The sequence below is a fragment of the Centroberyx affinis genome, unplaced genomic scaffold, assembly GCF_046629955.1.
Source record: "Centroberyx affinis isolate AG114_WGS23_722 - 3 ecotype Tasmania unplaced genomic scaffold, CSIRO-AGI_Caff_v1 ptg000606l_1, whole genome shotgun sequence".
NCBI lineage: Eukaryota > Metazoa > Chordata > Actinopteri > Beryciformes > Berycidae > Centroberyx > Centroberyx affinis.
This window is the reverse complement of record NW_027279239.1, coordinates 168323-194287: the sequence shown is the minus strand read 5'-3', so window position 1 is coordinate 194287 and position 25965 is coordinate 168323. Positions and strand designations below refer to the sequence as shown.

General features: G+C 40.1%; 1 protein-coding gene across 2 annotated transcripts in view; it reads right to left on the bottom strand.

The window, feature by feature from the left end:
* Window positions 1–222: 222 nt before the first annotated feature.
* Window positions 223–25965, bottom strand: part of enpp6 (ectonucleotide pyrophosphatase/phosphodiesterase 6) — a 45313-nt gene continuing 19570 nt past the window's right edge. The window contains exons 2-9 of one of the 2 annotated variants that reach the window (XM_071518575.1): window positions 18078–18257; window positions 17039–17150; window positions 16280–16421; window positions 15886–16065; window positions 11619–11756; window positions 9891–10014; window positions 7307–7474; window positions 223–248 (exon numbers count right to left, since the gene is read on the bottom strand). In XM_071518575.1, the coding sequence (XP_071374676.1) occupies window positions 223–248; window positions 7307–7474; window positions 9891–10014; window positions 11619–11756; window positions 15886–16065; window positions 16280–16421; window positions 17039–17150; window positions 18078–18257 (1070 nt within the window). Of the gene's footprint in view, window positions 249–6059; window positions 7475–9890; window positions 10015–11618; window positions 11757–15885; window positions 16066–16279; window positions 16422–17038; window positions 17151–18077; window positions 18258–25965 lie in introns of those variants that run through there. The other variant, XM_071518574.1, reaches the window with a different exon arrangement.

Genomic DNA, 25965 nt, shown 5'->3' with positions numbered 1-25965 from the left:
TACATTGTTTAGTTCTCTAATTGTGTCAAACTTCTTGTAAATGAAATAATGGTGAAGTTTAACAATTAATCAATTTGCTGGGGACCCCCTGGAACTCCCTCAAGGACCCCTGGTGGTCCCCAGACCCCACGTTGAGAACCACTCGTCTATAATAGCTCACATTTTCAAAATAACCCACCTACTGTGGCCTGATCACTCTTCTTTCCAGGTGTTATTCAGGCTTTAACTGCTATAACCTGCTACAGCCACTAGAGGGAGATGTTGCCTCAAACATGAAACAACTCCTTACATCCCTATCAGTTACCTTTGTCTTTAGTTCCACCCTCATCCTCCCCTCCTCTCTCATATCGCATGGGATTCTAGTTATAAAGTTGTTTTTATTACACTGACTGCAGAGTGAGATGGTGGTTAAAGGTTACAGGCTGAGGTTTTTTTTACACAAGCCCTGAAAATCTGGTTTGGAACTCTTTGTGACACGGTTCTGGTCTAATGGCTCTCTGAACTAAGAAAAATCTGATTCTATGAGACAGCCATGAGACGATCATGTGCGCACCACCCAATAATATATTTCATTAAATCAGGAGAGAAACCCCACAATGTCATCAGCTTTTCTTCTTCATATGTTATCTAGATATTTCTGTTGTTGTCATTTAAACAGGAACAGATGGAACCACAGTCATGGCCCAAATGTTTTGGTAGGCTAGAGAAATCTAGTCATTCACGCTTATTATTATCATACTTTTGATTTAGGCAGGAATAAAGAGAGTTAAAGTCTCTCCAACTCCTGCAGCTTTTACTGCTTTAACTGGTGCTAACAGACTTCAGATTAAAAGCGCACTGGTCACTTTTAAACCACAGATAATATTTCAACATCTGTTGACCGCGTGACATCTTTTAACCTGTTTCCATGGCAACCAAAAGCGACAATTTCAACCATTAGAAATTTGTCAAAAAGATACGGACACAGCCATGCATTTTTAAAGAGAATTACATTTTACATTACGCCTTATATTGCCATATACATTTGGTCATTTTTTTGATGTGACCAATCGCAGGAGGCATAGACAGGAGGCGGGGCTTCCTCTGGGTAATAAGAATTTTCTTGTTTCTTCGCTTAGTCACGTCCCAAATACGCAAGGCTAGCAGGGGAAAGAAGCAATATCTACATCCACAATACTACACAACATTTTCAACATAGACATTTTTTATCAAGTGTGATTTTCAGTGTGTCCCATTCTTCCAGCCAGTTCTACCCTCACAATCACAAGGGCAACAGTTGAGTTATTCCAACAGAACTTTTCTAAAATGACTATAAACATGTTATTAGGCCACAGCCAATAACAGTTAATATTTTCAATTTGATCCATAATAAAATAGCTCATTTAAAATGTGCTCAGAGTAAAAATTACTTTTTTTTTTAGAAAAGACATGTATGTGATATTTTCCAAGCAATTAAAAAAAAATGAGAGGACAGCGTTCAAACTAGATTCTTTTCATTGTAAAAATAAGAAATGACAAAATAAAGTACACAAACAAAGTAAAGCCAGATTACTCTTCTCTTTGCTGACTGACCGTTGGCCAGTTTACGATGGTCCAGTTTCCGATGCTTAAAGAGTAACCAAACCCCACCATAATCTGTGGTGAAGCCTGACACCTAATGGTGAAAAGTAGGGTACTGCACTGGCCATCTGCTATTGGCTGGTGTTTGTTCCAGGTGATGTCACCTTCCATAGAGTACAACAGGCAGTGACATCACCTGGCACAAAGACCAGCCAATAGCAGATGAGCAGTGCAGTACCCTACTTTTCACCATTAGGCGTCAGGCTTCACCACAGATTTGGGTTTGGGGTTCAGTTACTCTTTAAGGAAAGCCCACAAAAGTTGAACTCTGTAATGGATATAAAATGTAGCTAAGTAGCTACATCAGTATAAACTTACAAAAGTGACAACTGACTTTAAAAAAAATACTCCAGAAAGTACAAGTACAAAAAAACGAATTACAGTAATAGGTAAATGTAGGCTACTATGTTACTTCCACCCTCATCAAAATTAGTACTAGTCGTTTTGTTTGCTCGCCAGCTACTGCTAGCTGGCAGCAATATCTAATTACCACCGACTGTAAACATTATAGAAAGCGTAGGACGTAAAATGAGACGATTTTTATTGATGCTTTGTCAACACATGCTTTTCATTCGTGAAACAACCTCCGTTTGAATCCAAGCCTCTGCTTGGTTGAATCTGATGAATTCATGCCGGAAAACAATGATACTGAGTGGTGTAATGCACAAAGAAAAGTATTTCATAACAAGCTAACACAGGATGGAACACAAAAAAAAAATCCTAGTAAAGCAGCCACTGATTTTCTGCATTGTTGAATCTGTTATGCCAGTAAAATAAAGCAATTTCACATCAACTAACTAGCTGACCAAAAAGTTTTGTTATGTTGCCATTTTTACTAAGGGCTAAATGACAGCCATGGGCTGGGTTTAAAAATTTGATTTTGTGATTCAAATCGATCCAATATCGATTCATAAAATCCCGAGATCGATCTTTTAATATATGCCCAATATATGCCTGTAGAGTCTGTGGAGTTGCACAACTTGCACTATATTGCGTTGACTGCTGTACTGTGTTGGTCATGTTAAATAAAAAGTACATTAGTGTAACTACTTTGGGGTCAAATTAGTGTAAACATTAATATTTTTAATAATGCACCAGGTTAGAGGGTTCAAAAATTCACCTAAAAGTAGTTCGTAAGACGCTTGTGTAAACAATGGTTAGATCAGCTTTCAGTCAAGACTGACGGGCATAAGGATCTATAGAGGGATTTACGACCCTTGTGAAAGCCATAAATGATGGACTGCAATGATGTTTCAGTGAACTGACCCCTGAGCTGGTGATAGTCTATCTGTAGGTCGCAGCAGAACGTGAGGGTTGCCAGTGACTGGTTGCCAGTTGCCGGGTACAGAAGTGAGGAGAAGAGGTGCGCGACACGTAGGGACAACGCTCCATCGAAGAAAACCCATGAGTCTTTCCTCATCTTTTAACATTCTTTTGATTTTATTTGCCAGACGAGAGCTTCAACAGCGGGTCTGGATAGAGGCGGATGGTGGTGCCTCCACATGTTCTTCATCTGGCTCAAAGCTGTAGACATCTTGAGCATGAGAAATCAGCACAGCCATTGACGGCAGTGTGTGGCAGGTAGGAGCAAGGAGCATGACCAGTAATGGCAGCAGTGGCATGAATGGTTGTTTTACAGCAGAGTAGGTGCAGGAATTGGTGCGATAGGTGTGGCAGCTCCAGCTCAAATTTATCCCCTTGCGCCACTTTGCCTTTTATGTTCTTGTCTGTGTTTGTGTCTTGTATGTTGTTGTTTTTTTGTCTTTTTTTCTTAAATGCTGCCATTTTGGCCAGGTCTTGCTCGAAAAAGAGATCATTGATCTCAAGTGACTACCTGGTAAAATAAAGGTTAAATAAATAAAGCAGTCAGTCAAACCCTAATAGACAATACATATTCCTAGCTCTCAAATAGATTTCAGCCCAAATTAAGCCGTTACATAGAAATGTATAAAATCTTGGTATGAATACAACATATTTTTTCCAAATCAAAGCAAATTTATTTATAAAGCGCTTTTAACAAAACAAGTTTGTCACAAAGGGCTTTACAGGTCACACAAAGGGACACATAATAATAATTCAGTTGAAAACCAGAAAAAAACAAGCATCACAGTTACAATATATGAGGTCTGTGTGTGTGTGTGTGTGTGTGTGTGTGTTAGTGTGTGTGTGTAACACCAGGACAGACTTTGCAAAACGTCACCAGAGGATCTCAGAGGAACCCAAACAGAGAAGGGAAGGATTATTACAGCACATTCACTGCCAAAAGGCCTGCCTTTTGAGTCTTAAAATCATATTTTCACCAAATCTGCCAATAGAGTGAGATAGTTTCACTTGTTTCCAATGCTAATCAACTTTTGCAAGATTTTTCTTGAATGAAGAAGTAATTTTCTTGATACCAGTGGAGTGATGCCTTGTTTCCAATGTTCCCACTGTGGCCCTGGTGTAAAATTCCATGACTTTTCATTACCAAAAATGCTCTTCTGTCCTGGTTTGTTAATGTTGTTTTTCTAAAGGGCGAACATGTCTGGTTTCCACTCCAGTTGGGCTGAAAAACACCCGATAATGCAATAAATGCATGAAACAAGTTGGAAAATACATTCTCCTATGTTCCGGTAAAGTGACTAATTTGTGAAATCCCTGATATTCCCCGGCTTCCCCAAAGAATCTATTGAATTCCATGACTTTTTCTGTCTGGAATACACCTCTCTAAACTTCATGATATATGCCTGAAATTCCATGACCAGTGGGAACTTTGAGTTTCAAGACACTGTCACTTTTTTAATTTATCGGTAACACTTTACAATAAGGGTACATTAATTAAGGGTTAGTTAATGCTTATTAAGCATTAACTAATCCTTTTTAAGCATTAACAAATCCCTATTAAACATTAACTAACCCTTAACTTAGTGACCCTTATTGTAACGTGTTACCAATTTATCTTACCCTATTGGCAGAATCTTCACTTGTTTTAAGAAAAGGTTTTAAGACTCAATACACTAAATGACTTTAAGGGGCATGCCACCCATTTCAGTAGTAAAATATGTGATCATAGGCAAAAAGTTTGAATCAGTTCCAGAGCACAATTGCCAGGCCCAGTATAATGCAATGTAAATGGGAGTTCAGGTCTAAGATGTGAACCTGCTTGTACCACTACTTAAAAGGGATGCTAGTGTGGCTGACTGGCACTGGAAAAACTTTTTTTTAAAAAGATGTCGGTGTGCTGAAGAAGGGAGTCATGAGGCAGAGGTATAGTGCAAAAGAGGTCGTGGTTTTATTAACCAAAAAATGATAAGCAAAAATCAGGAAACATAAAGATGCAGCCCCGGGATGCTACAAATATCAACTTAAATCATAAACACGTCCACAGCCTCACAGCAAGCTGTTACTCTCTCTCTACCAAGGTCAGAATGACCATCTTATATACCTTCCTCAGCCCTACCTTGATTGGACTGAACTATTATCACAGGTAAACACAGGGTAGGCTATACAAGAGGAGGTATCATAAATGTTCTTAAGATGTAAATGAAAAATATGTTTTCAAACATTATATAGGTTGACTAACTAAATAAAGCGATAAACAGTCACCATTCTATGTGGGCAATTTAACTTCCACATTACACTTTAGCCAGGGTAACTCCCTCCCCCATTGACTTGGTATGGCCCAGGCCACACCTTAAATACAGGGATGCAGACCAGCCCAAGGAACAGGTAAGATTCTGAAAAGGTAAGGTGACATATTAGATTAGAATGCAGTCATTTTGGGGAAATAGGCTCAGGTGAAAAGGTAGGGGAGAAGCCTTTTCACATTTGCTAAGATGGTAAATTTGTGCTCTACTAGTTCTAAAAAAAAAAAATCATACAGCTTGCATCATTCACCCTAATACCCATTCTGGCTTTCACACACAAACACAGTGAAGCGGACAACATTTATCACCAGATCCAATGATAAATAACACCACTGTGGCTCGTTGTGCAGCAGCAAATCAGGAGAGGCGCTCAGGGAGGTGAATCAACACTGAGTGAAAAGCCCTGTAAATCTATTCTCTTACATTCTATTCTCTTTATTCCTGTAGTTTGTCTGACAGCTATAGTCCTTTATGAGCTCAAGGCAATTAAAAGTGCGATTTCATCATTTATATGCATAAATGATTTCTAGGGATGGGACGATATATCGAAATCCAATATATCGCGATACAAAAATGTGACGATATGTATCGTGGGGCGGAAAAATGAATCACGATATTAGCTGCATTTTATTCTGCTGTAGTAATCACTAATGTACGGAAGAGGATTAGGGCCACATGTGAAAAATTTATTTGAGTTCTGACTTTAAAGTCAGAATTCTGAGATTAAAGTCAGAATTCTGAGTTTAAAGTCAGAAGTCAGACTTCTGACTTTAATGTCAGAATTCTGAGATTAAAGTCAGTCTCAGAATTCTGACTTTAATCTCAGAATTCTGACTTTAAAGTCAAAATTCTGACTTTAAACTCAGAACTCAAATAAATGTTTCACATGTGGCCCTAATCCTCTTCCGTACTAATGAGACGCTTGAACACAATTTCACAAGCTCTCCATCCAAATGAGATTATTTGCACTTTGTAATGACATTTTTAAATTGTTGTTTACATTCTAGATAGAGATAGATTGTGGCTCAGAAATGAACATAATTCTTGTTGTTCTCATTGAACTTTTATTTATCATGTCGTATCATGGTTGTATTGAATTGTGAACCCCATATCACGTATTGTACCGTATTATATCGCACCGTAGAGATAAGCATATCGTCCCATCCCTAATGATTTGTGCCAATCTGGCAATGCAAGTTTTTTTTATTTATTTCTAAAAAACAGTGTTTTTGGAGAAACAAAGTTTGCCTATGACGGGGGTTTGGAGGGGAAAACAGTTGAAGGGAATGAGGTTTACATTCACCATGTTGGTTCATCATAAAAATGTTTGGTTTCTCAAGAGGAACAGGTTACACATATATAGAAATATACTATAAATTGTAAAGCACCAGCATTCCCTGTCTACACATGTTACTGATGTCCTGCAGAAATCTAGTATCTCTCGTTTTTTTTACTACAATTGGCAACTACTGTCATCACCTGCTGAGTAGAAAAGCTAAGCCAAACCATTGAAAATGCTTCGGCAAATATCAAAAATATTTTTTTTCTCCGTTCCTGAAACGTTGAGAAATGTTTTTGGAGAGGTTTCTGCAGGACACTGATGGTATGTGCCATGGAACGACCCACTATGAACTGTGGGCCTTGCGGTTTTCTCTGTTCTTCTGACCAGACACCGAGGCCTGAAGAAGATCTTAAGAGGTTTGAAGGTTCAGACCCCTTCTGGACCCGTTGTGGAAGCCCATTTAGAGTGTTGCGTTGTAGGCACATAAGGTGATCTTGGTTCCCAGTCCATTTAAGAAGTTGGGTTAAGGTCCTTTCAATTTCTCTTGGCCCTTTAAGGCATTGTGTTCTTGGTCCTTAAGAACGTTCTAACCACTTTAAGGTGACATTTTCTAGCCTATTTAACATTATAGGGACATTTAAAGCCAAGACCTCGTCAAAGTTCTATGTTCTAACTCGTTTTTGGTGATTTCTAAGTACTTAACGTTGCCCTAAACTCTGTAAGGTTATATGGTTCTAGTCCCATAGCGCCAGCAGTATTCCCAGCAGGCCCATGCAGCAGGTCCAGAGGGTTGTGGGCCGGGATGGACCGTTCGAGCCATTCAGGAGGTACTCCACCCGGGACCAGGACCCATTATTGGGCAAAGGATCCACGCCCATCGTCCGGCACATCAGGTTGTAGACGTCCACTGCTCGGATCGGTGACACCCGCACATTCCGCTTGAAGTCTGGATGGAATAAGGTAAAAATAATAAGTGGATCTCAAATGTTAAAGAGATACCCGCACAGTCTGTTACTAAATCTTTTTTTAGGTAAAGTAATCCGAACACCTTGGCTAATTCCAGACGCACACTCATTGATGTGGTTATCAGTCTTTTAGTGCAATTTTTAAAAGTTTCAAATCATAAATCATACATAATCATACAAGTACCTGTCAAAATGGCTTTTTTTCCCAGAAATATGTTCCCTACCATCTTAATTAATTCATGCAAACTAAACATAAGAAATATGACAATAAATGTTACAGTCTGATTGTTACTGGTCTGATTAATCATTAATAGTCTGATTAAGCCATTTGATTGCATTAATTGACAATTCCCAATAATAATCCTGTTTACATGAGCAAAGTACTTATTTCAATTATCCTGATTTTTACCTCCGCCAAGGAGGTTATGTTTTCGGTGCCATTTGTTTGTCTGTTTGCCTGTTAGCAGGATTACGGAAAAACTACTGGCCCAATTTTCATGAAACCTCGTGGAAGGGTGTAGCATGGGCCAAGGAAGAACCCATTCAATTTTGGAGCGGATCCGGATCCGACTCACGAACAAGCAATAATAGCACGAACCTTGGCGGAGGTCTGCGCTCTCCGAGTGTCTTTCTAGTTTTTTTTTTGTTTTTTTTTGCTAAAACACCCATAGGCCAACCTATATTGCAATTTGAAAATGCCATGCTTCAGGTGCTACTTTTGGGAAACCTGATGGAAAGGAGATGACTCATGCAACTGACACAACCTAGTGTTTTTGGATGAAGATACGGAGTGAGGACCGGTCGGAATGGGCGGTCCTGAGGGAGTTCAGTGATGTAGAGTGGAGAGAGAACTTTAAAATGGAGCTGTGCGAACTACTGCGTCCAATGGATCTCCAGGATGTCACCGTCTGTGCTGTACCCCTGATGATAACAGGGGCATTGGCACTCTATCATGAGTCATGGCCAAACAGTTTGGTGTGCACAAAAGCACCATCAAGAACTTTGTGGACCTATTTTGCGAGAGCATGGGACTGGTTGTGCAAGAATGAGGTAAGTGCACCGCTTCAAAATGTGCACCATAAACCTCAAATTATAGGCTGCAGATGGAACACACATAACCTGTTCTGCTGCCTTCGCATGGCTGTAGGGATTTTGTCAACTGAAAGTTACAACCATTTTGGCACAAACAATGTCATGCCAAGCCACGAAATTACTGAACAGGTACAGGCAGAAAGAAATCCGCTTGTGCCCAACTAAATTAGCCTACCTCTACCTGCCAGCACAAGGTCACAGTGCTTAATCTGTGCTGGCACGCAAATACCACCCATTATCTGTTTTCAGTTATCTTATCTGAGTTATCTTGTGCTTGTTAAAGTATCACTTACCCTACAGATCCAAAGTCTGTTCATGAGATTAAAAGGCACATAAAAACACATTATGCCACCTACAAAGACTATATATTTTGTTCTCCTTTACGGTGGCGCTGTTGGGCAGCAGTATCCTCAACCTCTTCACTGCAACATTAGCTCATTTCCAGTACCCACACCATATGCTAACAGTTAGCTTACCTATGTAATCCTCATTGATTTACAATGTCCCCCGGCTAACATTTGGAAACATTAGCGTATTAAACTCAAGGGAAGTTGAAATAACTTGCTTGTATCTCTGTGGCACACATGAGATGTACATGTAGTTTCACAAAGCAAAATGCACCAATTGTTGATATCGTTTTGGTATTTAGCTTGCTAGCACTGTTTCGATGTTTGTGTTACTCCGCGGCTGTTTCTAAGAGGAAAGCCTGCAAGACAGTGATGCCATCCACATTACTGCTCTCCAGTATTGCCTCCAATGCTTCTGTTGTGTATATTGTACTGATCTTATTATTTTATTGTCATGTGATAACGCTTCTGCCTTTCTCTTTTCTCTCGTGGATTGCTCACTCCTGTGCAAATTGCAATCAACTCGTCTCTCCGTTTGCTTCTGTGTGTAAACTGATCTAGACCCTTTCAGCTTCTTCATTATTCACTGTACTGTGAATAAACATTCGGCCCTATCCAGATTACATGAAAATTTCAAGACAACGCTGCTCCGGCTGTGACTGGCCGACAGACACCATTCAGAGATCATTTTTTAGGTGAGAGTTTCAGGTTTCTGACACTGTCAGCAGATTCCTGCTATCATAAAGGGTTCAGAAAGAAAACGGTTTGTCACTTAACCCTCAAATGCTCCAGTAGAGCTGCTCACGGTGGAAGACTGTACTAGTCAGTTCCCAGTGTGAATATGATGCAGGGATTTGCTGGAAAACAGCATGGTGCTTATTTGACTTTCCCTGGATGAATAATAGGTAAAAAAGAAAGTGGCTAAATCTTAATTGTTATGAGAGTATTGGTTGGTTACCAGGACCCGTTGCTAGGAAGAAGCCCCTCATGTCGATGAACTCATTGTCGTAACCATGCCAACCATGTTGCCATCCCGACGCCTCCCCTGTCCCATTTTTCCAGAATGGAAGTTTGGCCTTATTCTAGAATGAACACACACACACACACACACACACACACACACACACACACGGTTTAGTCTGAACTTAGGATGGAGTAGGGTTCGACCCATACTGATATTTTTGGCAATCATGGGAGACTAAAACTCTTCATTGAGACCCAGGATAACAATAATAATGATGAACATATTCATGCATATTTGTGTGGAATCTGATCAAATTGTCTCACTAGAATCAATTCAGGTTAAGGCCTTCCCATAGACAACCAGTGTATTGATCAATTCCACAATAAATATGTAATCAATCAAACGGCCTCATCTAAAGCATGCAGTATCTCCAGCCATGTATGAGCTAATGTCTGAGCTAATGTCTGAGCTAATGTATGTGCTAATGAAACTTTTTACATCTATGCATTAGGAGAATACAAATATTTCTGCCTATAACCTAAACCTATAAGCTCTACCCATTAGATTTTCCTAAAACCAGGAATTTTTATCTTGTATTCAAACTTCTCCTTCATAATTGAAGATTCTTTAAATTTTCTTGCTGCACAGCCAGACAATTTTGCCTGAAATTTCACTCACTTGTGATTGATGCACTGCAAATAAACATATCCATTTAAACATATCTCTTTTTCTTAAAACAAGTGAAAAATCTGCCAATGGTGAAAGATATTTTCACCTGTTTTCATGCAGTTTGACCAGTTTTGAATTATTTATTGAAGCATTAGTATGTTGCTCTGTTGGTGTTGTTGATTCTGGCAGCAAGTTATTTGCATTGGGATAAGGGAAATTAACTTATCCTGTAGGCAGATTTTATCACTTCTTTTAAGAAAAATAAGATGTTAAAGGATAAGGCCGGTGTTTTTTAATGCATTGCTTACCGTCAACAAATCCTATGAAAATAACAAAATCAACAATGCGTTTGCTCTACTCCCGTTACTTTCTGACTTCCCACGTACCGTTTTTAGCCGTCAACCCCGAAGTCATTGGCTCCAATTGTAAGCTATAAACCTTGGAATACAGCTCACAAAGACATAGTTCACATTTTAAAAACCGCTAACTGTTACCATGAAAAGTCAGGCTGTTGTAGTTATTACCAAATCAAATTCAAATGGGAACAAATTCTTCATTACGCCGGGGACTATTTTCTGTGCTACGGAACTACTTTCCTGAGATCGCAAAGTGTTTACAGCCGGCTTATTAAGTTGTTTGAGGAAAAAGTCGGCCGGCCCGGTGCATCGTGATGATGAAATATACTGCCCAGAGCAATGGCATGGCTCTTTGATGTGTTTTTAATCATTTTTTTAATACAATGGGGTTCTATGGCTGCTGGGACATGACTTCATCGGGTACCGGCTACATGGATGAGAGTTGTTGGCAAAACAAAATCATTGCTGATTTTGTTATTTTCATAGGATTTGTTGACGGTAAGCAATGCATTAAAAAACACCGGCCTTATCATTTAAGATGGACATTGTTGTTAAGATGGACATTGCAGTGTATGACAGTGTAAAAATCATGAAAAGGGAACACAATCTTCAAAAGTAGTTTTAAGACAAGTTGACCTTTTTTTCAAGTAAATGTATTGGAGCAAGTTAAATAAGTTAAATAATCTCTGTGTTTTACCTCAGTGATAAACCAGCCTGGGTCTGCCAGCAGCGTCATGGTGGAAACAAACTTTCCTCCTCTGTAATGGAAACGCTCTGGGATCTCCTGTCTGCCATAGACACGCATGTTAGGGACCTGGGACAATGCAGCATACACCTGGCGTAACACACACACACACACACACTTTTAATTGAAGCACTCTAGTACCCAATCTGGATGTTATAGGGACCAGAGCTGAGGAAACCTGGTAATATACACACAGTCAACATTTTTTGAAACTTTGTCACAACACTGCTAGCACTGTATAAAGATTAAGTAACTATTAATCCATTTGCATGAGGTTCATGTATATAAAATAACAGGTCCAGCATAAAAAGCTGTTAGAGGAAAGGAGGACCACACCCTAGGTCCGAGGTGTCCGTGCCGAAGACAACAGACAAGTAAGCTGAATAACTGAAATGAGGAACTGATCCCAGACTACCTACACTGCTGAACTGTAAGTAGCCCACAATGGGGTCCTCAAATTACAAACAAGACTAGGGAGGCCAGGGTGAAGAAACTCCCTCTGAACCACGCACAGTGTTGCAAGCTCCACCGATAAAACTTTCCAATGATCCTACAGAAGAACCAATGCTAGACACCTACATCGGGCAGTTTCAAAGTCTGTGTCTTGGTTGACTCCGGTGCTACACTGACTAGTGCTGCTCCTAAAAGTTCTACATCTGTGCAACCTGTAGGCCCAGCTGGTATTCTTATGTTAGAACCCTTGTCACAACCAGTCTCTACAACTGTGGCCGATGTACAACAGTAGTTTGCTATCTGACGCATGCCCGGTTTCTCTACTGGGTCCTGACCTCCTCTGCAAATTATGTGCAAGTATCCATTGCACCCCACAAGGGTTGTATCTCGAATTGCCTAAATCCAAATTGCGTGATTTCAAACAACTGGTTAGACAACACACCACCACTTGGTTTGGTTGGGAGCTCATTAGCCATGTGTGACTCTCCTGTCTTCACCTCCCCTTGTGCAAAAACACCAGCCTTGCCACACCGTTGTTACAGATGTGTCATACCGCATTATGCCATGTCGCTGCCGCCTTCTTTTCCGACCCCGTTCCTGCCCAATAGAGACTGGCAGTTTCTCATTACACCGAGAATACTGACTCTTACTGGGGCACTATCGAACCTCCGACAGACATATTTTTCGGCCCTAAAGGATGTGGATGTGTCCGTCTTCCGGGGATTCACACCTCACATCACGCTCGCGCTGATTGGCACTACTGCCGCACGCGAAATTGGCCCTATGGTTTTTCATCTCATGTCGGAAATACCAACCTCTTCAATTGATACTGAGTAAGTACGAAGCTCCTACCCACAGGTTTCAAACTGACTGTCACCCCCCCGAAACCAGAAGTACTGCAAGCCACGTTTTGTCTCCCATTGACCAGCCCCACCGAATAATATACAAGCTCCACATGCCCCGTCAGCGGTTCTGACATCGCTATGGGCCAGACACAAAAAACAGGCAGGTTTTGTCACATCTGTCAACCTCTAAAGGCATTAGACCAGTGCTTGTGTCCCTACTAGAACAAGGCTTTCCTGTACCTACACAAAGTACTTGTAATGCACCTATCACGCCTATCCCCAAGCCTGGTAAACCTGGCAATTGGCGTTTCATTCAGTCAATCACACTGTCGTCCCTATTGCTGCCATAACGGTAAAAAAAATCAGAGCCCGTGATTGTTTTCTTCCCACATGCAGTGATGTTGCTCTTAAACTCTTCGGCAACTCGACTCCCACTCCCATCGCACTGGCTTCAAAGTTATTCTATTCTTCTCAGTGCCTCCAATTTGACCCTTGTCCATTCACCACCCATGAACCTTGAAACGCCACATCTCCGCTCATGACCTCTCCGCGCTACCCCACTGAAACATTGAACTCCTGGTATATCCTTGCATTACTACATGTTACTGAACAGAATGTGTCTGATTGTTGTGATTCTGATACTGATGACCAGGACCTTACAAATACATCAGTTTAAAGGAATAGTTCACCCAAAAATGAAAATTCTGTCATCATCTCCTCACCCTCATGCCAGTTGAAACACAGGTGAAGTTTGTCCATATAACACACAGGGAGGCTGCCAGCACAACTCCATAGCAGCCTTCTCCAAAACAACTGAAGTCAGTGGGGACCAGTTCTTCAGAGTTCCAAACAGTATATTTACACCATCATTTAGTGCAAATCTTAACTACAGCTGATTGATGTGCAACAAATAATGGTGTATAGGTCTTTCTATTCACAGTGTGATTGTTTGGCTGTTTTTGTTTTGGAACTCTAAAGAACAGGTCCCCATTGACTTCAGTTGTTTTGGAGAAGGCTGCTACCAAGTTGTGCTGGCAACCTCCCTGTGTGTTATATGGACTAACAAATTTCACCTGTGTTTCATTTGGCATGAGGGTGAGTAGATGATGACAGAATTTTCATTTTTGGGTGAACTACTCCTTTAACTATAGCTAGCGGAACAAGATATCCAACTGACAAACATTCTGATAACCCCGCTGTGCATGATGATAATGAATGGTCTACCACTGATACATACATTTCCAAGGTTTGCATATTTCAATTGACATCTTTGATAAAAGCTAAGGTTACTTTCTGCAAGCATCCCCAAGAATCAAAAGTTAGAATTGTTTATTGGCTCACTGTGTGTTTTTAATGACTATCATTGAAGGTGACTGCACCTGTTCATTGCCTCCACCCCACATGATGTGGTGCAATAGATGTCACACTCTACATCCAGGTTTTGATCTTGGGAGAAGCCCAAGATATCCTCGCGGATGATTGACTGTATAAGCTAATGATCACAAGGGTGTGTTTGATTGCTTGTAGAATGTATAGCCTCATTTAAGATTTTTCCCTCTTTCAGTCATCCTGAGGGTTTTTGTCCAAAATATGTGGCAAGTGTAGTTCTTTTACTCTTCCCTCGTTAACAGTGGGATGAGATGTGACCTCTGTCTGGGTAGGCATTCGGCCTTTCTTTTTAGATTTGTATTATCAGCCCCTTGGCTGAATGGACAGAACTCACAGGACATACTGGACAGGTTAGTCGACTGGTATCCCCTTGTTCTGTGTATGACGTTTTTGGTAGATCTTATGATCCAAAAGGGAGGAACTGTGAGAGAAATGTCCATGCCTATGCTTTAATTAGCAGTTTCAACTTGGTTTCACTCTGCATTCCACATTATGTACACCTCCATGTTATCTCTTTCATATCTTTATACTTTATACTCTATACTTATTAGGGCCTGCAACAAAACGCAGCACTACGTCCTGGCATTCAATGTTTGATCCTTTGCGTCCAGATCCTGAAAGAGCATTCTATGTGGAAAGATGCTGCTTGCATACCATGGTTGTGTTGCCATCCCTCAGTAAGGTTTAAAGCTCCTATTGCCTGTAACTGTTTACACGTGCAGTAGTGATCCTACAGGATCAAAGAGGGGAACTGTGGAAGAAATTAAGCTTTAATCATTTATATGCATTAAGTATATCATTCTTTCTTTAGTGTGTATCTGTCTCCTGGTGCAAGGATAAACTTCTATATTTACAAGAGACTGAGACTTGATTATTGATATCACTGAGTGACTTCCTTTATCCAAAAGAGACCACAGAATATTAGATACATACAGTAAAATAGCTCATTTCATATTTAATTTATTTCATACTACACACCTCAGTGTTGGTATAATCCAAATATCTCATTCTGGTTTCTCTATAATTGGGATTAGAGGTTATTGTAAATGGGATGTAATGATAGCCTAAAACTGATTAATTGAAGTGTTGAAAATAAAAGCAGAGGGACAAAGATTAGAGAAGATTGAGATTCAACTTGTATTGATTTATCTCTTTGTGTTTTTATGTTTAATTTATTTTCATGGTGCACCTATTTCATTTTTTCCACACTGTGCATATTTTTCATTCTTTCCTTTGCCTGTGAATGTTCTACTACTATTATTTTGTGCACCCTTCATACACGCTTTAATTCATATATTTTCCTACTTTTCGCCATACATCTCTGCTTAACATGTTGTCATGTTGGAATTGGTGGGTGTTATGTTTAATAACCCCTATTTTGCTCTATTCTTACTTTTATTCCATTTTTTCTTTTCTTTTTTCTAATTTTTCCATGGGAACCATTCAGATTTGATCTAGTCCTCTTAATGATGAAGAGAGGAGAGAACATGGCACAGCAAAATACAGATACACAGATATATAGAGATTCTGACCTCTTGGTACTTGTTGTGTTTGGGCCAGAGACTGACCACTGGTCCTCTATCCATCATCTTGACGATATCAGACATGTTGATGTATTTGTCCAGCTCTATCACCTTCTCCATCCACTGGAGCTGGGTCATACCGTGGTCCGAAAACAGCACAACGTTCAGCTGGTCCGCCAAGTTCTTCTCCTGCAAAAAAAAAAAACATCACGATAAACAACAAAAAACTGGTAAAAACAGGTAAATCATCTGAAAAGCAGAGTTCCACCATAGTCTGACGGCATCAATGCATTTAGCTGATCTGCATATTAAAAGAAACAGATAGCAGTAGTAGTAGCAGTACTAGCAGTAGTAGTAGTAGTAGTAGTAATATGTCATAGTAAATAGTAATAATACTACTAACCTTGATCTTACTGTTGAGAGCCTGCATGGCGAGGTCCAGCTGTCTTACAGCCGTTCTGACCTGGTGAGAGTCTGGTCCGAAGTGATGGCCCTCCACATCTATCTTCTCATAATATATCGCTGCCATGTCCGCCTGGCCTGACCTGCACACACACACACACACACACACACACACACACATCTCTCCATTAGGTACGAATTGAAATAAATGGCTCTTCCATGATTAGGGCCAATTTCTATTTGATTAATTTGTAAGGTGTCATATCGTAACTGTCAGGTGAAAATAGTAGTAGTAGCAGCAGCAGTAGTTGTAGTAGTGATAGTATTAGTATTAGCATTAGTAGTAGTAGTAATAGTAATAGCAGTAGCACTAATTGTAGTAGTAGTGGTGGTAGAATTAATCGTAATAGTAGTAGTAGTTGTAGTAGTAGCAATAGTAGTAGTTGTAGTAGTGATAGTATTAGTATTAGTAGTAGTAGTAGCAGTTACAGTAATTGTAGTAGTGGTAGTAGTAGCAGCAGCAGCAGTAGTAGTAGTCATACTAGTAGTAGTAGTAGTAGTAGTAGAGGTAGTAGTAATAGCAGTAATAGCAGTAATAGCAGTATTAATAGTAGTTGGTAAACCGAGTTTAGGTAGGTTTACCCTCCACTTCCCTAGGTATATGTACATGTAACCGGCTTACATGTAAAGCATTGCTTCCTCAGTGTAACCCTGGGATCAGAGTAGGGTACATTAAAGGTGGAGATAGTTTTCTTCTTACCGCAGGACGTTGAGGGCATTCTCTATAGAATCGGTCAGGTTTTTCTCTGAGGGGTTGTAGACATATTCCTCACAGAACGACGGGCGTACACCCAGAATCTGCACCTCACAGCCTGAGGACGAGGACACACACACACACACACACACACACACACACACACACACACACACACACACACACACACACACACACACAAACACAAGCAACTGGAATGATTTATGCATACATTACAAACACTTCTTAGGAACATATACATTGCAGATACAGCTATTTACAGGGCTTGTCAGTTATATATATATTATATATTGTGTGTGCTGGTATGTGCTATGGCTCCTGCCCTCCTCTCTCAGACCCTACCCCTGCCCCACTCTACCCCTTTATCACTCTTACGCCCCTTGATTCATAACTGATACAGTTACACAGTTAGATTGCTTTAATGATCATTCAGCTATTTTTTGTGTTTGGAAGATTAAATCTGTCAGTCTTCCTCCAAAAAGCATTAGAGTTAGACAATGCAAGAACATTCATTTTGATAATTTCATACATGATTTGATTGCAATAAACTGGGACAGGTTTCAAATTATACCTTATGTTGAAGATGCTTGGAATTATTTTTATTCAGAACTCTCAAGAGTTATTGATAAACATGCCCCCTGGAGAGAAATTAAAGTTAATAAAGGTAGATATTTACCCTGGATCAGTTCTGATCTGATCAGTCTTTTTAAACAACGGGATAAAGTCTTTTATTAAGTCTTTTTATTAAGTCTTTTTTAAAATTATTTTAGGTGGCTTAGCAGCTTCAGGCAAGGTGAGACAGTGCGGGTTTTACAGACAACCCTGAAGATGTTGAGTAAATTCTCAATCATCCCTCCATCATATCAGTGGACAACATCACTGACCAATATCTCACATTTCATAAAAGTCAAATATTGGCCTGATATAGCGGCAAACCAAAATATCAGTCTAACACGGTGACCCATTTGAGCTGAGGTCAGCACGGTTTTTGGTTAGTGTTCAGGGTAATATTCTATATACTCACCAGGCCAGTAGTACATGAAGACCTTCCTTCCTAGCTTCTGCAGGGTGACCCATATGGGCTCTGACCCATCCCACCACATAGGCAGCCGGCTATCGGGATTCGTTCCGATCAAAAACTCCTTCTTGGAGGCTTCGTCCCACATGTAGTTACCGACCATCTGATGAACCTCGCAGTACCGGCCTGAGAAAAGCACATGGTGAGATAGATTGTCCTTCAACTAGAAGACCCAGGTTCAAGACACACAAAAAACACAAATAACAGCTATTACAGTTTAGTGAAACACTCTATTCCCAGTCATCTGGTGATACTCATATTACAGACCTAGACATATATAGACACACACACTTACAAATTTGAATCAGTTAACTTAAAGGAGGGGTATCATTTGCTTTTTCAGCAATTTTATATAATTACCTGGTGTCTATAAAATACATCTGTTAATTTTTTTTTCAGTACAAATTGTTTAGTTCCCTTTAGTCACTTCCCAGTGTTTGTTTCCCACCTACCCACCTAGAAAATAGGTTGTTTTACATAAGCAGCTTCTTATGCTAATGAGCTACTGCTCTGATTGGCTGGCCATTCTGGAAGGCCCGCCCTCCTCTTAGCGCTGATTGGTCAATTTCACAGTCCAGTGTCTACATAGAAAGCAGTGCTGAGAAACAGCATGCTCAGTCAACAAGCCTAATTAAAGGCTAAAAAGGTCTGGAGGTCTTATATGTCATAAAGACAGTAGGTGAATATCATATCCAAGAACTCCCAAGTTGGTACTTGTGTCCTTGTGGATAAAGTTCTTCCCAAGTTATCTTGGAGAGAGCAAACTTCTCAAAAATTAGAACAGAGAAGCATCCTCACAGTTTGGTTGTCTGCTTGACGTTGCACAATCAATTAAAACACACAGCTGTCAATTTTGCGGCGTTTAAATGTGATGCACCGTTCTTGCAATCTTGGTACTTCCCATTCATTCTCGTTGGTCAAGTCACCATCCGATGAATCCTCGGTTGGCAAAAACTTTTGTAATCTTTATCTGTCCTCTGTCCTTGTGGTGTTTTGTTTTGGTCATTAGATATTATGTAACACATTATGGAAGACACACGCATTTCAAGAAAGACCAAAATGGGTGTCAACTGGTCTCCAAACCAAGCCATGCATTCCTCAGCTGTGGTCCATTGCACAAAACACTGTAATTTTTTTTTATACAAATTTCACTATATTTTCTTATTTTAGATAATTGGCTAAGAGAGTTGCAAAAACATCTCAGACTGATTCTTTAGGTAAGAAAAAATACAAATCCGTTTACCACAGTTGTATGAATATTCCACAGTTGTCAAGGTAACGTGACACAGCCCCAGTCAGGTTTTCTGGGTCCGATTCTGACTGCCGATTGATCGGCTGATCACCAATCCGATCACCAGTCGAAACGATGCATTTTACCCAGACTTTCTACTCACAGTGGCACAACAAGCATAAATAGTAAAATTCCAATATATCACTGTGTTTAACGGATTGTCATTATGGCTGTATGACATTGCATATGGCAGAATGCTGCTGCAAGGCTGTTGATCAGGTCCAGCTTAACGAGTCTAAAACAAAAGACATGTCAATTGACTTCAGGCACCAGCCTCCTTCCCCCCAGTGCACTATCATTGAGGGCCAGCTGGTGGAGACGGTGGTCAACTACAAATATCTTGGCACCATGACTGACTATAAGCTCACCTTTGTATGCAATACTGACCTACTGTGCAAGAAGTAAGTAAGAAAGTAAAACTTTATTTATATAGCACCTTTTTTAACACAGGTTACAAAGTGCTTTACATCAACATCGGCACGGAAAAAGAGAAAAAGAGAACAGAAACACAAAGCACATACAAGAAAAAACATTCAAAAGTACAATACAGACATAACGCACATAAGTTATCGAAAGTTATAGAAAGGCCATCCTAAAAAAGTAGGTTCTTAAATGTTGTTTAAAACAGTCAACAGACTCAGCTGATCTAATGGGAGGGGGGAGAGTGTTCCAAAGTCTGGCAGCAAAAGCGCAGTCGCCTTTGTTTGGTACACGGTCTGGCCAACAGGTTTTGGTTGGATGACCTAAGTGACCACTCGGTAGTGTAAGGGCTTAGTAGCTCGGAAATGTAGGCAGGAGCTAAGCCGTGTAGTGCCTTAGAAGTGATTAAAAGAATCTTAAAAACGATCCTGAACTTCACCAGTCCAAGTTAATAGCCTAGAAGGGCCAGCAGCGCCTTTATTGTCTCAGGAAGCTGGCCAACTTCCGAGTCGACAGGTCCCCGATGACGCTTTTTTATAAGGCTTATACTGAGTATATCCTGTTGTTCTGTCTGCTCTATTGCAATGGAAACCTGAGCGTTCAATCAAAAAATGCACTTGCTAGAGTGGTTAATGTCGGCAGCAAGATTACAGGTGTCCAGCAGAGTAGCTTATCTGACCTCTATAACAGACAGGTGGTGAGGAGTGCAGAATCCATCCTGTCCGACTATGACCACCCCCCTTCATCAGCAGTTTCAGACTCTACTGCTACCCTCTGGCACCCGTTTACGAGCCCCCACAAGACCAACAGGTACAAACACTCCTTCATTCCCACAGCCATTACCCTCCTGAACTCAGGGAAAAGGAGGTGGGCTAGCCCAAGGTACTGGCCACTAACTCAACTTTTAGTTTATGGGTGGGGGGTTGACTTATGACGTATGACTTATGAGTTATAAGTTATGGTAAGGTTGTCGACGGTGGTGTCGACGGTGGTGTAGATCTCAACCTATTTCATATCAAGGACCCCTAATTTACTACAAATTAAGGCCACGGACCCCCATTTGTTGAGATTTTTCTCTCTGACCCAAATCTGAGAATATTTTTATTGTTAGATATGATTTTGTCCAGAAGATAACAGTGAAACTATGATCAAAACAGTCATTCTTCTACATTCTCTAGTTGTGTTCACTTCTTGTAAATGAAATGATGGTGAAGTTTAACAATTCATCAATTCGCTGGGGACCCCCTGGAACCCCCTCAAGGACCACTGGTGGTCCCCGGACCCCACGTTGAGAACCACTGGTGTAGGTGATAATGATGCCGATTGTTGATGGTGTTACTGTGGACTGCTGACGATAATCGCTCGAATGTAACTGTATTTCTGTGAAGCTCTATGTGTGGATTCTACTGTGGATTTGATTGTCTTTCATGGGTGGATTTTACTGTCTCTTACGTTTTTATGTGCACTTGTGCTGCACAACCAATTGTCCTTAGGGGACAAATAAAGTTGAAAGTTGAAACACCCATCTTAGCTTCTTTACATTGGCTTCCCATCAAGTTTAGGATTCAATTTAAGGTTCTTGTAATCACATATAGAGCCCTGCATGGTCAGGCACCTGTGTACATCTGCCACCTGCTCCATCCCTACATTACCAGCAGGTCACTTAGGTCTTCTGACCAGGTCTTACTGGTTGTCCCTCGCTCTAGACTCAAAACAAAAGGTGATGGAGCCTTTGAAATTGTGGCTCCTAAACTCAGGAATGCTCTTCCATTGGACTCCGTTCGTCATTTTACACTCCTGTATTCTTCTTCATTTTACATTTCTTCTTTTACCTGCTTTTTTTTTAACTGTCCCTCTATTTATGTGAAGCACTTGCTGCTGTAAGCTTGAAAAGTGCTATATATATAAAGATTAGTGCTGTCAATCGATTAAAAAATGTTATCGAGTTAATCACAATAATAGGCTGTGATTAATCATGATTAATCACAAGTTTAAAATACTAGTATTTACTTGTATTTTTGGGGGGAGATAAAACAAATACATGTGTGGTGTTGGAATAAAGAAATGCATGACAAACTGGTTGGAGGAATCATTGTTTTTTTTTACTTTATTATAACATCTCATCTTAGTTTCGATGATTTCTGAATTAGAATTAGAATCTCTTAATTTGCCGAGTAAAACAGTCTCAGGGAGTGCTTGGCATTGCCCACAACATCCATAATGAATTGCAGACTTAATTAGCAGACAACCACATAAAGAACAGCTGAATGAATGTAAACAGCTTGCCTGTAAATCTCATCCAAATGAATGCTACAGTGAGTAAGCCTATTTAAGGCCTCACTACTACTCTATTTAATATCACTACTCACTACTACTCTATTTAATATCTTTATTAAAGATATTATTATACAGGGCTCCAGAATGTGACCTCTAGTCAAATTCTAATCCTTTTCCTCTAATGCAGACTACCAGAGGCTTCACTCACACCCTCTGTGGCTGTTAGATAATCTCTATTCACTGCTAATGGAATGTGTGTTCTGTTTTACTGTTCCAGCATGATCTTCCTGAGGGCTTAAGTCAAAACCAAAAGGTTCCAGCAGCTTGTCCCTTTGTTCTCCTCAGTCTAATGTTTCTTTAACTATGGGTCAGGACCCAAAATGGGCTTGTCTCTTGTGGATCTTCGCCTGATTGAAGAACAAGGTCTTTCTATTAATCTGCAAGCCTGTTTTGTTGCAATGTAATATAAATGGTCGCTACTCTAGTTCTAAGTACACTGCACAACATTGCCGAGCTTGACATGACCATGGTGAGATACAGATCCAACAATATCAAATTGCTGACATAGATAACCAGAGAGGTAAATGGGAAAGAGTCAATGGGAAAAACACGTTTATAGGGGTACACACTTTTAATGCCAACATTAGTTTTACAAAGTATGTTTTTTTTTCCACCGTTATTTATTAAAAATTTTACTGAGCTCCATGCTGCCCAGTAAAACCACAGTCTTCTACTGTTGACCTCTAAGCTGAGACAGGGATTCGAACTGGCAACCTTCTAGTCACAAGTAGGGCTGAACAATTAATCGAAATTTTATCGAAATCGCAATATGGCCTACTGCAATTTTCAAATTGCAGGAGGCGCAATAAAGCGAAATGTGTCAAAATACCATTTTAAATGAAATATTGTGGTGCTGCAGAGATGTCCTGGCCTACACATCATATTCTACAGACTTAACAAAACATCTTTGTTTGGTACAGATCCCTGCAAAAATCACACCATAATCATTTTAATACGTTTTTCAATGAAAATGAGAATAATGATGTCAAAATTATCATTCCCTCTAATATCGCAAATCATATCGCAATTGCAATATCAGTCAAAAAAATCGCAATTAGATATTCTTTCAAAATCGTTCAGCCCTAGTCACAAGTCCTTTTCTAGACTTTTCTAACCACTAGGCTTTCACTGCTCACAATCTATAAATTGTCCATGGAACCAATATGGCTTTCACTGAAACCTAAACTGTGTACAAATGTGATGTTGCCACATTCTCTTATTCCTAATCAGCAGTAGCTGGACAATACCTGGCTATCTGAGGATTTACAGAACGACATTCTTCAGTTATATGGATTTCTTGGACCAATGCACGGACAGAGACTTGAACACGGCAGGTAAAAAAACGGGAGGGGGAGTTTGTTTCTATATCAATGAACGCTGGTGCTCTTCTGTGCATGTTAAAGACATAATTTGCACTATTTCCCTGCGCCCATTTTACCTACCCAGGGAATTTGGGCAGGTGATTGTGGCAGCTGTTTATATTCCACCATCAGCTAATAGCAACTAGGGCTTCTCAGACAATCTACCGATGCATTGAAAAGCTAGAAACTGCCTCCCCTGGCGCACCCAAGATCATCCTGGGGGATTTTAACACCTGCAAACTGGACGAGAAGAGGAGAGAAGCAGCTGGACTTGGATTTTGCTGTTCAGCTGGAAGGCCTCTCTGTCCTCACGGGGAAAGCCCCAGCCAAGAGAACCCCAGAAAGGAGGGAAGGAGAGGAGGCAGCATTTGTCACTGACCTGAACTCCTTTTATTGTGTTTTATTGTTGTTATTTCAGACCCTGCCCTCTGGTAGGAGATATGCTGCCCCTATCCTGCCCTCTTCTATCAGGCTTCTTAACAAACATAACCCCCCGGAACCCCCTGGCTTTCTCCGCCTGGAAGAACTGACCCTGTTGTGCTAACACCCCCCCCCCCCCCCCCCATGCTGGCACGCACACACACACATTCCCAGAATTAGTAGATTTTAGAATCATACCTCCCCACTGAGCAAAAGACGTGATTTCAATGTCACGTCTATGCTTTAGCTCTCATATAGCCCAGGATCATTACGGCTATGTATAGACCTATTTTAGACCAAGCGGTAAATACATTATTACAATGAATAAACATCTGTAAATACCAAAAATATGCACCAGAGAAGTCCTGTAGACTAGCCTATAAGATAATTATCTGAGCACAAGAAGTAATTTCAACATTGCGTCTATGTGTAGCTCTCATATAGTCCAGCGTAATTTTGTCTATGTGTAGACATCTAATAAACTTTCACTTTTCAACCCCATTTAAACTTAATTTAGCCTAGACGGCTATGGGCCATTTAGACGTGTTTTAAACGTCTAATCAACGTAAAATTGCTCAGTGGGTCCTGTCTTTTACTGTGGTGTCTTGTTTACTGTGATGTTATTTACGTATTTTATATATTTACTGTCTTGTCTGTTAGTATGATACTGACCTGAACAAAATGAATTCCCTTGTGGACAATAAAGAACATCTAATCTAATCTAATCTAAACTAATCTAATCTAATCTAATTGAATCTAATAGATGATAGTGGTGCTTGGCTGAAGAGGCTGACCTGCAACAGACCTATTGTCTAAGAACAAATAACCAGACCGGACCCATTGTCTTTAGACAGATGATAACACCAGACGGTGGTAGAGACAAGGCAATACTCACCTGGGTGTGACCTTCTGACACACCAAAAGCCCAAAAGGAAAGCTCATTTGTCTCTAAGGAACAAATGTCTCTAAGAAACAGTCAGTTAAATCAGTTAAATCAAAACAATTCCACTCTACAGGCCCTCCAATGTGTGTACGCATCAAAGCAGCTCTTGATCAAAGGGCCTAAAACAACAGTATTGTCCACTCACAACCCTGTGCAGCCAGAAGGGTCCAGATCCCCATTCCATATGGTCTCACTTGACTGGAGAGTGACCTGGCATGAACGTGCCTAGGCTGTGTTCAAAGCAGAAGAATAAAGGAATATTTCTGTGCTAAACTCTCCAATATTACTAAATAATTGACTTAAACTGAGCATTCTGCCAAGGACTCAATGGAGAAATGCATCTAGTGTAACGTACGTATGTGTTTGAATTATCTTCATTTCTAACGCACATGACACTGCCATGTTTGATGCCAAATGAATCAAGAATTCATTTTAGCCTACCAGGACTGTGTTATTATTAAGTACCATAAACTTGTCTCTGATGCATTCAGAATGAAGGTGCTGGCTCTTGGACTTATTTCACCCCTGTCAGCAGTTTTATAACCCCATAATTTATAATTTATATTTTAACTGTGCAATACTGATTCTAGTAATAATTTTGTGGAATAATTCAACTGTGCAATAATTATTTAATTATTTACACTGTATGTATTGGAGTATGATGCACGTATTTGTTCATAATTATTATTTCTCTTACTTCTATATTATAATAATAATAATAATTATTATTATTATTATTATCATTGTTATATATTGTAGTATAATGCACATATTTTACATATTTCTTATTTTCTTATTTTTATTTTTCTTATAAGTTCTCTATGCTTATATATATTTCTCTTCTAGAATGTGAGCAACTGCAATGCAACCCAATTTCCCCTCGGGGATCAATAAAGTATTTCTGATTCTGATTCTGATTCTGATAATACGGGACTCACATCCCCACTACAAGTTTAATCATAAAACCAAATGGTTGCAACATGCTCCTTCTGCGTGTTCCACACACAACTTCTTCCTCCTCTTGTTTGAGTGAGTTTGAAGTAGATTCATGAAGGACGAAGG